This window comes from Wasmannia auropunctata, unplaced genomic scaffold, assembly GCF_000956235.1.
Source record: "Wasmannia auropunctata unplaced genomic scaffold, wasmannia.A_1.0 LD336043.1, whole genome shotgun sequence".
NCBI lineage: Eukaryota > Metazoa > Arthropoda > Insecta > Hymenoptera > Formicidae > Wasmannia > Wasmannia auropunctata.
Window position 1 is genome coordinate 300,829 of NW_012026847.1, and position 15,226 is coordinate 316,054.

Here is a 15,226-nt window from a genome sequence, read left to right on the forward strand (position 1 = left end):
CAACATATTTTAAATATTTTATTAATATTATTTGAGAAACATTATAGTAACGTCAGAAAAACTTCAACGCAACATTATTTATAACGTTATGGCACTCCCATTTCAACATTACCGATACCTCCAAATTGCGGTCAAAGATTGTTCATAATGATGTTGTATACAACGTTAAATACAACATATTTGAAAACGTTACAATGTTATTGAATATCGTTGTAATAACATTATAGTAATGATTTTTTGCTTACTGGGGTACTTATTGACATGCTCTCTGACAGTAAGAAAATGAGCTTTGCTGAATTACTTTTGAATTGCAGTAATTTTGGGCAAAATTGCGCCGGTTGAAAGACGAATCTGGTAACAACGAAGCGTACACGTTCTTCCGACCGGTAATTGTTCCTGCGAATCGCGCCCGGTACCCCTACGCCTGAAGCAATTAACTCTCAAGATTGCTAATTAACCCCGTGAGAAGATCGGTGAGGAACTTGCGTTTCCACCTACTTCTCGAGTAGCCTCAAATGCGCGACGTTACTATCGCATCTAGCTCGGAAGCCAGTTCCTTCTTCTTGGTAGATGAAACAGTTGACCTTCCACGATAAAAGCAGACAACGCTTGCAATGATGGAGCAACGCGCGATTATAGCTGTGGCGCTCCTCGCCAATCATAAACGAAAACCGAGAACATCGTTGCCCGGTGAAGCATCGATCCCGTTACAATAGTTAGCCGTATCTCTACATGATTGCAAAGAACGTGACAGAGAAAATAATACGATAGCAAATAAAGTCAAGGCTTTTATTGTCGGACTGCGCAACTGGAAAGAAGACAAACAAATCCGTTTTATATAAGTATTAGAAATGTACAGCGAGCCTTATTAATGTTTCTTTTTTTATTTAGCTAGACATTTCTGAATTGACCGTATATAAATATCCGTGCATTAGAAAATATTAACGACGTATACGCTTATTGTATAAAGTTTTCAAACTTCTTTAATATTTCGCATATTTATATAAAATATTAATAGTTAATTTAGAAATATGTTTATAAGCTAAAATAACTTAACAAACTAAGAATTATAGTAAATAATGAATGTACAAATAAATACTAAAAACATCGATAAAAGTTAACATGTTTGTTGTAATTATTGGTTGAATAAGTTTCATTTGCATCACAGGGTTTGATGTATACACGCGAAGGGAATAGCTTGCGCGTTGAATGGAAAATAATAAGCTCCCTCACGCGTAAAATATCAAGACATTTTATCTGTTAGGCACACCCCATTTTTGCTGTTACCGTGGGATCATTTCGAAAGATGGTTCTCATTGAATTTCATATACGACTAAAACATATCTGGAAAAAGACTCAATCTGTTCTTCGTATAAAAATTGTCCACGGTACTGTTTCCTTTTGTTAGAATGCTAAGCCGCCAGAGGTCGTCGATACGTAAAAGTGTCAAGGTAGTGTATTATGAAAGCAACAGCTTAGAACATTTGTCGTTGCACGCAACTACCGTTATCAATCCCATTATAATTAAGAAAGGAAACAAAAAGAGGAGATGTTAATGAGCATGTTTCATAAACAATTTCTCTGCGTGTCTCTCGTCAAAGAGACTTTGAATTTGTTAAATCACATATAAAAGAATAAATGATTACATTAAAGAGATTATTCTCTTCCGCAATTTTGATTTACTTACCTTAAGTGCGCAAAAAATGCAGGATTCTCGCATGCACGCATGTCCGGACAGTTCTCTGAAACTTCGTCGAAAAATATCGAGATGCCACAAGACCTGAAAAATAAAATTTAAAAAATCTCCATTACATAATTTCTTCAGTTATACTTTTCCAAATAAATGTTCTCGAGAAAAATTCTAGCAAAATACATAAATATGTGTTAACAAAATCTAACAAAGTATTATATTTATAATATTAATATATACTATTCAAATTTTTAGAATTTATATATGCCATCATAATTATGTGCGCCTGCATCAGACAATTTTAATTTTATTACATTACTTTTTTAACATTGTCACATATTTTATTATATTACCAGACACTGTAGACTAAAAGTTTCGGCATCAATTTTGAATGAATTTACCGTATCTTTTGTATTAGCATACGAGAAAGGAAGTACGTGGGTGTACACGTAACACAAACAAAAATGTAAATGTGACGAGATCCTACATGACATCGATCTATAGCCATATACGACAGTAACCCAATGCGAGCGCATTATTATAGCAGGGGAAAGTAAATCACAATTTCCGTACCCATGTCCTGCATAGCGGAACATAATTTCCTCTTTTCTTGTGTCGCGATGCGAAACAATATTCGACACTTTTTAGAATAACGTAATTGTATTTATTTTTGTAGAACTTTCCACTTTAATATTGTAATGATCATATAACTTTCATAAATAAGGAATGCATATTAATGTTTATAACATTAATATAGTGTTAAAATAAGAATATTTGCATCTTTTTTGATAAAATAAAATATATTCTTTAAACATTATACATCCCTTAAAGAAATTTCATACTAGAAAATATTAATAATTTCATAGTCTCTCAATTTTATACTAGAAAATATTAATAATTTCATAGTCTCTCTATTATTCAGCGCTTTTAATACTCAAAATAAATAATTAATCACTGAAGTCTTCTAGTACTAAATTTCTGAAAGAGAAATGTTTTCCATTAAAATAAGAAAAACTAATAATAACAAATTAGTAATAAAAAAAACTAATTTTATTACAATTCAATAAATTCATTATATTTTGTTCAATAAATTTTTAATTAAAATTATAATAATATGACACAATAATTTTATATTTTATTATTGTATTGCGAAATCCATCGTGAAGAATCTATGGTTTTTGTAATACTTTCGCAAAAAATATTTGTTGCATAAAAGTACGTATGAAATCGAAAGAATAATGTGACTGGAAAAACAAAGTTAAAAACGGGAAAAAGATGCTATTAAGGGAGAAAAATATGTCATCTTCCGCAACATTTAACAGCAATTCTATCAAAAAATTTGAGAGAAATTTGATAAACATTAATAAACATTGATAAACTTATAATCATATTTCGTATAATAATAATATTTGTAATTATTTTTTAATATAAAATTATTATCAAATTTTACTTCTTTTTTTCATTTCTTTCTCTCTCTCTCTTTCTCTCTCTCTCCCCTTCTAATGAACTTACTTTCTAAGTAAATAACGCATGCATACTGTTCTCTCATTGCTGTTATTAGTTATTATACCGTAAATGATTATGCATTACACTTTTTTTCCATCTGCAAATTTACTGCAAGATTATAATTTCATAAAGCACACTCGTCTCAAGTATACTTCGATACTTGTTAATTGGTTTGCTGCTCAATGCGCGAACCAATTAGCGGCAGAAGCCTGCGAAAGGCTCGGATGTAACGGTTGTTAATACTTATTAATTCAGCAATTATTTATCGAGCATATCAATAATTTCTAATTGGACACGGAATCTTATGTAATTGTATATAAAAAGTTTAAAAAATGTAAAAATTTTGAAAAAATATATACAAGTTTTTAATATTTCTATATCTATATTTTTATATATATTGTTATAAATATTATTGTGTGTGTGTTATATAATATAAAGAGAAATAACACATACAAAAATTGAAATTTATTACAATACTAATTAGACTAACGTAAAATTTTTAATTACTTCCTATCTAATAGTAATACGTTATAAAATAATAATAATTAGATCTAATTATCATGTAATTAAAATACAAAATTGTAATATGCGTCACCATTCTTCGCATAATTTACTGTTCACCCAAGCGTGTTAAGAAAAAATTCAAGAACGATCGCATGAATTGTGTCTGATGAGAATTTCAAAGTGCTCCAAATACCTAGTTACTGCTGCGTGACGATCGTGCGAGATATTTTCTATGATACTACAATTACAAAGCTTATACGAGCTACTTCTGCACCTAGTGATGATATAAAAATAGCGCAAATTTTTTTCAATATTGATATTTATATCTTATTATACCATACTTATGATAAGAATCTTGTTCTGCGTTCCGATTGTTTAAAATTTTATAAATGATCATTTATAATTTTATAAGTGGTCCATTATGGCATTGATCATGTAATAAGAAACAAGCCGCGAGCATCGTTCTGGCGCGTTTTCTGCAACCGCAAAATGTCTGATTACAAACGACTGAAAAACCGCATTCAAAACTTTTCGGTCAATTTATAATGTGTCTATTTTATCAAAAGGTTGTCATTTCGCGTTTTGTCAATAAACTAAAAAAATCATATTTTAGGCTGCCGTATAAAGCATGATTCGCACTGGTCGGGTTAATTAATAGCAGAAAAAAGCATTGTGCATTTCACCGGATTTTTTACAGCCCAATGAACGGAGACCGCTACGTTATCATTGGAAAATTGCGTAAATAAATTATATCCACCGTTTTATACAACCACGCCCCTCAGATCGACCTTATACACCTTCCTGTAATAGGAATGTACAGATACTTGCAATAGTTCTTTCTTGCAATATATATTTCGAATTGCAAAATAGATATTAAGATATTGAATTGATATTTATTAAATATGTATTGCGGAGAATTAAATAAATTCATTTTTAATTAAGTAAAACATATATTTCAGAGCGCTTGTAAATTAGGCCATAATAATTCAATTGCAATATTATTATAAAGTTTTGTAAGTATTCTTACAAGTATTATGAATTTTTTATAATAATTGACAAGCCCAATACAACATTTATATCAATATATTACGTTATTTATATCAATATATTACTTTATCGCATTACCGCCCTAAATGTCATTTGTCAACATACCATATAAATATATCAATTTAAAATTATTAAAACGCTAAAAACACAATGAATTATTAAGTGATTTTCACGTTTCTTCCCTATAAAGCAAGAATATCGACATAAAATGATTTATACGCTGCGGATGCTCTGAGAATCAACAGGTACTCCGTGCGAGGTGGGATGGATATAACGGTATACACATTATCGCACGATATCAAACCGCAACTTTTAATGCGACATTAACCGATTCCAACGATGATAAACCGAGATCAACAATTGATAAATAAAATAATAGAAGAGAAAAGAGAAAACCGTGGGACCAAACCTTGGCAATCTGGAAGAGGGCCTGCCTCCGCGGCCTCTGATCTTGCTTCATAGCGGCTGGTCGCTTGCTCCAATTTGCGGTCGTCGTTATTTCCTCATGAAAATCCGCGGCGAAACACTCGCAAAATCATCGATGATCGTGTCAATTATAATATTGCACTGTACATTACACACTGGATTCGGAATAATGGAAGAAACGTAAGACGCGATGCAATCGCACAGGATACTCTCTTAAGCGGGCGTCGATGCAACAATGCCCGACCGGAGCCGGGAGACTTCAACGGTGACGGCAGCGCCACACGGGACTCTTGTGAGCAGGTAAGAAAACGAGCGGGGACCGGTGAACGCGCGCGGTCGTGGGCCCGCTGGTATTTACTGTAGTACGATGTATAGTGTATAGTACGCTGTAGTATGATGGTCGGGATCTTACAGGGACGCATCTCTCCTCAGCGCGTATTGAGAAACTGTTCGCGTGAATTTATTCAAACTGATTTCAATATTTTTATAAATATACACTATATACATATATGATGCGATTTTTCATTAATTTATTAAATTATTACAATGCATGTCAATGCGTGTTTTAAACTATTTTAAAAAATTATCATCAAAAGACCGTATGAATCGAAACAATGTAAATTTTAACTTTCAATCTTTTACATATATTTAAATATGTAATTCTAATCTAGATAACATATACATATATATAAAATTATGTAAATTATAAACAAATTAAGCAATACATCAATTTTAATATATATATTATTTCTTTGTAATAAATATTAATTATTTATATTAATTCATTACATTTGAACGACAAAGCAATAATAAAAAAAATAAAACACCAATAATGGATAAACATAAATATTCTAAGCGGAAGTTATCGTAAATATTATATCATCTAATGCAATTTAACTATGAGAGAGTAGAAAAGATCCGATCCTAACACATTTACTACAGTCTACACAAGAGTCGCCATTTTTACTACGAAGCTGCAGCGTGGGTGAGAGGCCCGGGGTCAGTCGGCCTATTGAGGGAGGGATGAGGGGAGAATAAGCGGCTTTACAGTGGGGGCGACCAGGTTTTCGGAGAAGCGGAAAGGGGAGGACAGCGAACACAAAGTGCCACGGAAAAGGATCGGTATGGGGGAAAGGGACGAAGTAAAGAAGAAGTATAGAGTGGGAATGGCGAATGAGACGTATAGGAGAGGGGGAGTCATGGGACTGACAATGTTTTACGTTACGCTACGCTGCTACGAGAGATCGTTACGCAATTTGATTCGGGAAAGAATGAACGGGCGATTTGGGAACTCTCTCTTTCCCCTCAGGTCTAGTGGATCTTTAATGTCCGATGTCCGATGTATGACAGACGGTCTTAAATAAATTTGAAAGAACATACTCTCCAATGTGCTTAGACACTTATTAAAAAGATTATCATTTATAAATTAAATATAAGAGCAGACTTATATTTTTATTAATTAAGATATAATAAAAGTAATGTATACTTCATATTTCATTTAAAAACATTCATTTTATATCCAAAAAAAGAAAAGAAAAAGTATTATTTTTTCCTATATAAAAGTATTACAGTCTTTGCCACAATAATTATCAAAAGGATTACAATATTCGTAAAAAAAAAGTATTGCCTTTTAACTGCAATGCTGCGAAAGCATCTGTTGGCAGACGAGTTGTTCGCCGCCATACAATACTGGAGTGCAGCACGAGAATCTCTTTTCGCAGTACAGAACGCGCTTGCATATGGTCATGCCTTCGATAGCAATCGATACACGCGTGCGAATTTTTTCGAGTGCCTACACAATGGGCAAGAAAGGCAGGGAGTTATTACGATACCAGTTATTGCAACAGAGCGCATATAGGCCCACGGTAGCGCAATTATGCTGCGCACATGGATACCTTAAACTGTCCCATAGGGAACTGTGGATTCGTGTTAACCGTGAGCACGGTATACACTCTTAATCATGTATTGCCTAATACCTTCAAATTCGAGGTATTTTTTTAAACATGGAAATGACATTTCGAGTTACACACTAAAAGCAGGTATTTTTCATGGTACATTAGCACGAAATATACGAAGTAATAATAAATTTGGCGATACAATTGAAGGTACTGCTCTTCTGCTACTTCTGCATCTGGAGGTACTCCATCTAAATTTGCGATATTTTTTTTGGGGTACAAGGCTCCGAATTCGTACCTCGTATATATAATACGAGACACAAAATTTTGCGTATGTACCTCGTGTATACATATAATACAAGATATAAAATATTGCGTATGTACCTCGTATTTATAAATACGAGGTACTCAGCGGTAAAAATGTACCGCCTGTTTGGCAAGTCCTTGATTTAAATGACAAGACAATTGATTAAAGATTTTGTGTACCTCCAATTTTTAGCAATACATATTTAAGGGATATACCTGTGTTCCTCGTAATTACGTAGGATTTATATTTCAACGTATCTCATTTCAATGTATCTCCAATTTTTTGAGCGATACATGATTAAGAGTGTACGCGTGATACAGCATTGCGTGTAAAAACTAAAAATATAAAGCATTTTGTTTCGATGGTAGAAATAAAGAACGAGATTCTGGTCAAGCCGCAATCACCAGTTATTTATATTGCGACGTAAGTCATTGGCAACATGCCGAATAAACAAGACCGATTATGGTTTAACTACTTAAAACATTTTTATCCGCAAATCGATTGTATAAGCACGACATAGGTTGATTTACTTAACACCTACGTGAATGTATCGGATTTGCATGGCGCCGTAGACTGTTACTTAATAATCCCCAGTATACACAGCAAAAAGAGTAAATGTCGATATTCTTTGTTAATCATACTTAAACGGATATACAATCTCACAAGAGTTAGATTAATGAGAAACCAATCCTATTGTGTAAGATTATTGTAATTCAGTCGTTTATTTATTAAGGACTTAACGAGAGAATAAGTTTTACTAAAGCATCAGAATATGTTAACGATGCTTTACAGGAAAAAAGTTTTAGAAGAGATCAAAGGAAGATATAATAGAATAAATTTGTGTATAGTAAAAACAAAAATATATTCTGTAAAGGAGCGGATATATATTCATTCTTGCACGAGCACGTCATAAAATGCATAATATTATTAATTTAATGCAGTGAAAAGATGCTAATATTCAAAGTTTCCACGTATATCCTCTGTGTATCTCCGTTCTGTGTGTGTATTGTAGTATTAGTGTACTATCAGAGTAAAAACACATCCTTTTCAAACACAAAAGGGACTCGCGAAGGAGTTTGAAAATTTCCAGACTCCACTTATGGACCGTGGCAATAACGATGAAGGATTTTCTTAACGGACGAAGCTTAGGTACAAAGAAAATCGTTGTTAATCTCATTCAAGATTTCGGGAAGGACGTTTCTCCAACTTAAACATTTTCAGAGAGCAGCATCTTTCGATCCCTGAGGAAACATCTGCTACACGTTTTATTATTGCTGTTTTACGGCTATTTATTCTTGCTGCGTTTTCAACTTCAAGAAAGTTAAGAAACATCTAAAAATATAACAAAATGTTATTAATAATTCCTATAGACTTCAACAAAATTCATAATTTTCAATTTTATAAATATAAAAAAAATACATATTCTTTTCTTCTTCTCATAAGCAAAAAAAAACACAACTGTTTCCTTGTTTTGTATTTAATAGAAATATTTAATATTATTATTAAAATTTAATATTATTACATATTATGTATTTTCATAATAAACAAAGATCGTTTTTGAAAAGAAATTATCGAAGAGTGTCACTTAAAATGTCAGCAGTTCATTATTTGAAGATGTTCTTAAATCATCGCACTTTGCATTGGTAAACGGGCCGCACCAAGCGCATCGCATAAGATTCTATTGTTCGAGGCGAGGCATGAAACGACTTCGCGGTGGACGTTAATTTCCCACCGGAAAAATGTTCACGTAGGCGTGAAAGCGCGAGAAAAAATACCGGAGAACTTGAAGATCGAATGAAATCCATTCATTATCGGCGATTGATTCGAAATGTCAAATTGAAGAATGTAATTCCTGGTTGTATATAATTACGTAAATATTTTCATTGAAACAGAATTACCGTATTTTTTATATGTACTAAAAAACATAATACATAAAAACGTACAAAACATTTTCGTTATATCCTGTAAAGGTTTCACGAGTGCCATCTTTTAGTACAATTCAAATAACAGCCAGTTTGTCATACATTAAAAAAAAATATTTGTTTTCTAAATAAATTTATAGAAAGTTCTGTTAATCATCTTTGAATACACAAATTTAAAATCAACTCAGAATCCAACGATTACATTCGCAAATTCTACGTGCTGGAATAAAGAAACGCGTTTCTCGCTTTTTTTCCCAAAATGCATTAACTAAATAGAAACGCAGGTGTAACGAAGATTTTGCTTTCAACGAACGTGCGGACGACTTAAGGGACACTAAAGGGGAGCCTACCCAAACCCGATAGGCACAAAGGGACAGGTACAAATGTATTCGAGCTCGACGTGAGGGTCGAGACTACCTGCTGCATTTTGAACAACGTGAAGTCGGTGTACCGCCTAAATTGTTAAGCTGGGGTGGATCAAGCGGGGCCTCAGGTGCGCGCCAACGATCAAGGAAGCGCCAATGATCGTCCATTCGTATTCAGCGATGTGTGACTTCGTACGAAGCTCCGACGACCCGCCTTAACGTATATTTACATCCGAGATGATACCGGCGCGAGCGACGGGCTCCAGTTGCACCTGGGTGTTTAATTTCGACTGCGCAATACGAGAGATAGCTTTAGAGAAATCTTAAGCTGGTTATCGTCAGATTACGATAAAAACTCTTAGTCGGCAACTGAATGAGACTTTTCAATCCTGATTCTTAAGGCTATATATGCTACATATAATATAAGTCTTAAGGGGTTAGGCCACCTTTGAGGCCTTAAAAGATTAATCTAAGTTTGGGATTAATCTAAATTTTGTGAGTAAATAGATAACTTTATTAAAAATCTATTTAGAGCTGACATTATTTATATATAAGAAAACAAAAAAAATATTTTTTAATTTTTTTTTTATGTTCAAAATGACGGCGCACTGGCCTATTTGCGGAATCCTTTTTTTCTGTATCTTTGAATCCATGTACAAGATTCCAGGCACACGGTTTAACCTTGAACAAAATACAAAAAATTTTCATTATCTACATATTAAAAACTAATGAAGTACGTAGGGGTTTTTTGAAATATTCATTTTTCTCAAAATAGCAGCTATTTTACGAAAAATGTGTATTTTTTGCCTGTACAAATTTTTCTTAAAATATCTGCCATTTTGAGAAAAATCAATATTTTGAAAATTCCCTACGTACTTCATTAGTCTTTAATATGTAGATAATGAAAATTCTTTGTGTTTTGTTCAAGGTCAAATCGTGTACTTGAAATCCTATACACTGATAGAAAAAAAGGGATTTTGCATGTGTAGGTCAGTGCGCCATTTTGAACATAAGAAAAATAAAAAAATATTTTTTTAGTTTTATATATGTACAATAATGCCCTCTAAACAGATTTTAAATATAGTTAAATCTATTTACCTACAAAAAATTTCAAACTTATAGGTATCGTTCTAAAATTTCAAAAGTGGCGTAAACTTAAGGCCATTACATATACAAAAATTTTAGTCGTAATATAATCATAAAGCCGTAAGCAAATTGATCAATCACGATAAAAATTGCGATCTTACATTTTAGAACGTTCGATTGTGATTAATCAAATATGCTTACGACTTTACGGTTACGATTAAAAATTTTTATACGTGTGGATGGCCTTTATCTTGACAAATTTGGCAGTATTCCAAACATTTTATGTGACAAACTTTTTTCTCTCTAGCCTATCTTTAAAGTCTCTTTACTCTTATTTCATGATCAAAACGAATGCTTTCTGTATTTCCTTCATTTGCCGCTACGAGGCGTATTTTCTCGTAAGTAAAATTCGGTACAGAATCGTATATAAGGAGTGACAAATGTCTCAACAGTATCGCTTCTCGGCTCTATTGAGCTAAGATCAAATGTGTAGTATCTGTTCTTATCAGCTTAATATCTGATACAATCCCCATTGGGGATTCAGAATATTAAACTGATTTTTGGACCAAGGCGGGTGTTTGGAGCTTGCTTCAACTCTGCCACGGGTCAACCCGATATTGCAGCAAATTCGGGACTGGCCTAATAAATAATTCCAAAAATAAGAAATAAAATAAATAATTAATATAAAAATAACTGAATATACCTATATGCAAGATATAAAATTTCGAAGTCACTCTTACAAGGGGAACACCAAACATGACCCCTCCGATTTGGCTAAATTTATACATATAAGAGTTCACCCCTCCCACTAATTCGTGTTAAAAAGATACGACGCACCTCTCAAGCATTCGTAAAAAAAACGCGTTCAAAGATTTTCATGTTGGTAATGTACTCATCGGGAAGATAGGCACAAGAGTGAGTCTGCAACAAGCAGCGTGGCATAGCGAGTAGTAAGGCGCCTGACTGTAATGTTGCATGTTGCTGCAGATTTGAATCTTATTTTAACTAATTTTTTTCATCTATATTGCATCGTATTATTTGTATATATGTATTTTTTTATATTTAACCTGAAAATTAATATTTTTATTATAAAATTTATTATATTTAAAATTATATAACTTATTTATTTCTCACGAATGTTTGAGAGGGGCGTCGTATTTTTTAGCACGAATTAGTAGAAGGGGTGAACTCTTATATGTATAAAATTTAGCCAAATCGAAGGGGGCTATATTCGGTATTCCCCTTGTTAGTATTCTAACTTGAGAAAAGAAAGATTGAAGCTTCCAGAAGGGATCCATGAAGTAAGAGCAAGAAGACCTAACTGCATAGATTGGAAGTGGTCACGAAAAATGTTCCGCGTACTGCCAGATTCGTCGAATGAAATAACATGCAACATTTCGTCGCCATATTGAATATTCATATATACAATATGTCACATTTAATTGTGTATATTAATTATTAAGTGTAGAAATGTCTCACTTCTTAAAAGCTATGAATAAAATCATTATTAACGTAATAAGCTTTTCTTTAGTTTTAGATTAAAATTACATGTAGCAAAAAACTGAGAAAAAAAATTAATTATTTAATAATTAATTTATTTTCTTTACAGGTTTGGGGAGAGAGGATTGTTATAGATGCTTATTAGCATCAAAAATATTAAATTGAAAATTTAATTCATAATGGATTCTGGCCTCATATAAGAAAAACTGTGTTTCAAGACCGACAATAAATGTGGCGCGCAGTTTGTATATGTGGCTTGATATTGTGACAATAAAAAAAAATTATTACACATCCGTGTCGGCTCGCAAAAGCTATTTAGTTATTTATGATTTATTTATTACAGGAATCTTCAATTTTTTCAAGTTAAATTTATTTTCTTTAATAATTAATAGCTTTAATATAACTGTTATATCTTTCTGACAAGTCTGTGCTCTAATATAGCTGTTATTCGTCTGAATTTCGAATTTGACCGATTTGAAGTCAAGACAAGCTGCAGGTGAGTGTGCCGAGTTACGAAGCGGCGAATAAATGTCAACCTCGGAGCAGATGAGCCACGCATTCTCGATCTTCGTGATCGAATCACACGGTGAAAGGGAAGGATTTCTCGTGAAATGCGCCGAGCGCAGAATGCCAGCACGGCGCGCGGCGGTAAACTGCTCATCTCCCATGATTTATGCAACCTCATTGAAGAGGACGCTATCCCCGTCGACGATTCGTATTCGTTCCGCCGTCGTCTCGTTACGGCATCCAGCAGAATCTAGATCGTAAAAGGCGAATCCAAAAGTTGAAACAACGTTTGAAGCTGTCTCGTTGTCGCCTGAAAGATGACTTCCAGCAGAAGAACGGCGACACTACCGTACGTTCTGTTTTAAGAAGATTAAACAAAAGAATATTTCTTAAAAAAAATTAATTTGCACGATCATATTGAGACACTTTAGAGCGTTTGAATTGCTCGAATTAATCAAAGGAGAAAATAAATATCTCCTTTCATCAAGAATCAAAATAAAAATACAAGATGATATTTGCAATCGAGTATGTCATGAGTAAACATTTACATACTTGGTAAAGTAAACTTTAGTTTTTGTTTAAATCCCGCGAATGACATTGCAAGACAGAGATACATAATCTTACCTAACTACAAAACGCAACTCACGAAGCTTTCAAATGCGAAGTGATATGATGATTTCATTGAGAATTCTCTCACGTGTAATAGATGGGGAATAAATTTGTTTCACATATTAGGATAGTAAAAATAAAAATATGTACATATTTGTGGAAAACGTATTTATCTTCACAGAAAAACGCTCCGGTTTGTGAGAATTGATGGAAATTTGATTCTTAATCAAGAAAATACGAACATCGCAAAATAGATTAGATGACCAGATCTAGATTCTTGCAAAATACATATGCGAGAAGTTTGCTATAACTGTAGACTCAAGATTGCATAGCTCGCCTGGTTTGGCCGTTTCCGGAAAGTTGTTAGGCAAATGAATGCACGGGCACTTCCCACAAGAAGGTAACAACCTGAAAAGAAACCGCTAGCATCCGATACGTAATTCTCTCACCGTAAATAAGATTCGACACATCATTATTTTCCTATATATAACTAAAATTATTTACGCATTTATTTACGTAATTGTATACGATTTATTCGAGAAAATTTTATTTTCCAATGATACTTTCTCTATTAATTTCGCTTTTCATTTCGTTAATCCAACAAATTTTACCCACTTAATTGTTTTTGATGAAGCAATTTGTTCTAACGTAACTTTTTCGTATAAATGTATTCTGATAAAATATTCACATTAAAATTCAATAATTAATCGCGTAAATATATCGCCAATCAAGAAGACATTCCGATAATTCGAAAATCGCGTGGTAGAATACCGCCGATGTCGTTACTATACCGCATGCGTGAAGTAACACGCACGTGCTACAACTGTGAATGGAAATAAGAAGTAAGAAGAATATATTGATATCAAATTGTATAGAGGTAAGGGGGAAAGTGTGCAATCACTGCATCTGCGTGCACCTGCAGCTCGATCGCTTCCTACAAGGTTTAGTAGGCGAATTCCGACCACGACGAGCCCAAGGCAATCAGCATAATTATCGCCGAGAAAAAGGACAAGCTCATTGATTACATCGAGCCGACAAGTACTCGATCATTACGATCAAACGCTCTGATTGCAAATTTAAATCTAAAAAGATTGAGACTAGCAAGATTGACTCCAACCGCGTGGCGGAATGTGGTCCAATTTGAAATAAGTATAAATTACTAGCGAGAAAGTGCTGTAAAAGTAATTCATAAGTATCATAACAAAAAGAAAACAAGAAAGTTCCTATTTGTTTATTTTCTAACGATACATTTATCTAATAACTTATCATACAATAATTAAGCAGGCTTTTCTCAAAGAAATTCGAAAAGCGACGTGAGCAAGAGCTGCAATTCCATTGCCAGCTAGTTTTCGGAGAGCTCCATGATATCCTCTATTGTTTTCCCCTTCTTCGTGCTAAGTGTTAGACGAGTAGTCTCTCCACTTTCCAAGGTGCTACTCGCACGTGCGCCGTTCACCGCGATAAGAAGAAGAAAACGACGACGACGCGGGCGATGGCGACTACGACGCAGAAGAAAAAAAAACCAAATGCCACGAAGAGCGGACGAAGAGAGCGGCAGCGAGGGCAAAACTGGTTTCCTCTACGCTGATGGCGACGTTGAGACCACGAGGCGGCATCAACGAGGCGACGTTTATACGCACGTGGCGGGATGTCGAGATTAAAGCAGAATCATCGTTTGATTTAATGTCTGAGTCTTGGCAAAGCGATATCAAGAAAATGTCTGAATCGAACTGCGCGAAAGAGCGGAACTTGCGCAAAAACGGTTTTGCAACACGCTGCGCTGCCATGCGCGCGGTTCACGTGCAGAATTCCCGGTGAACGTATCCGCTTCAGTATTCGCTCGTCAATTCCAGAGCATGTAA

At 33.9% G+C, this 15,226-nt stretch overlaps 1 protein-coding gene and 1 long non-coding RNA gene across 2 annotated transcripts in view; one reads left to right on the plus strand and one right to left on the minus strand.

Annotated features, from left to right (window-relative positions):
• Nucleotides 1-205: 205 nt before the first annotated feature.
• LOC105451825 lies at nucleotides 206-9,176 on the plus strand. The gene is made up of 3 exons (XR_974627.1): nucleotides 206-249; nucleotides 8,122-8,126; nucleotides 9,165-9,176. It is a non-coding gene; the product is annotated as an uncharacterized LOC105451825 (long non-coding RNA).
• LOC105451824 (inactive ubiquitin carboxyl-terminal hydrolase 54-like) overlaps nucleotides 247-15,226 on the minus strand; it is a 52,985-nt gene continuing 38,005 nt past the window's right edge. The window contains exon 3 of the mRNA XM_011692518.1: nucleotides 247-1,780. Coding sequence (XP_011690820.1) covers nucleotides 1,643-1,780 — 138 coding nt within the window. The 3' untranslated portion in view covers nucleotides 247-1,642. The remainder of the gene's footprint in view (nucleotides 1,781-15,226) is intronic.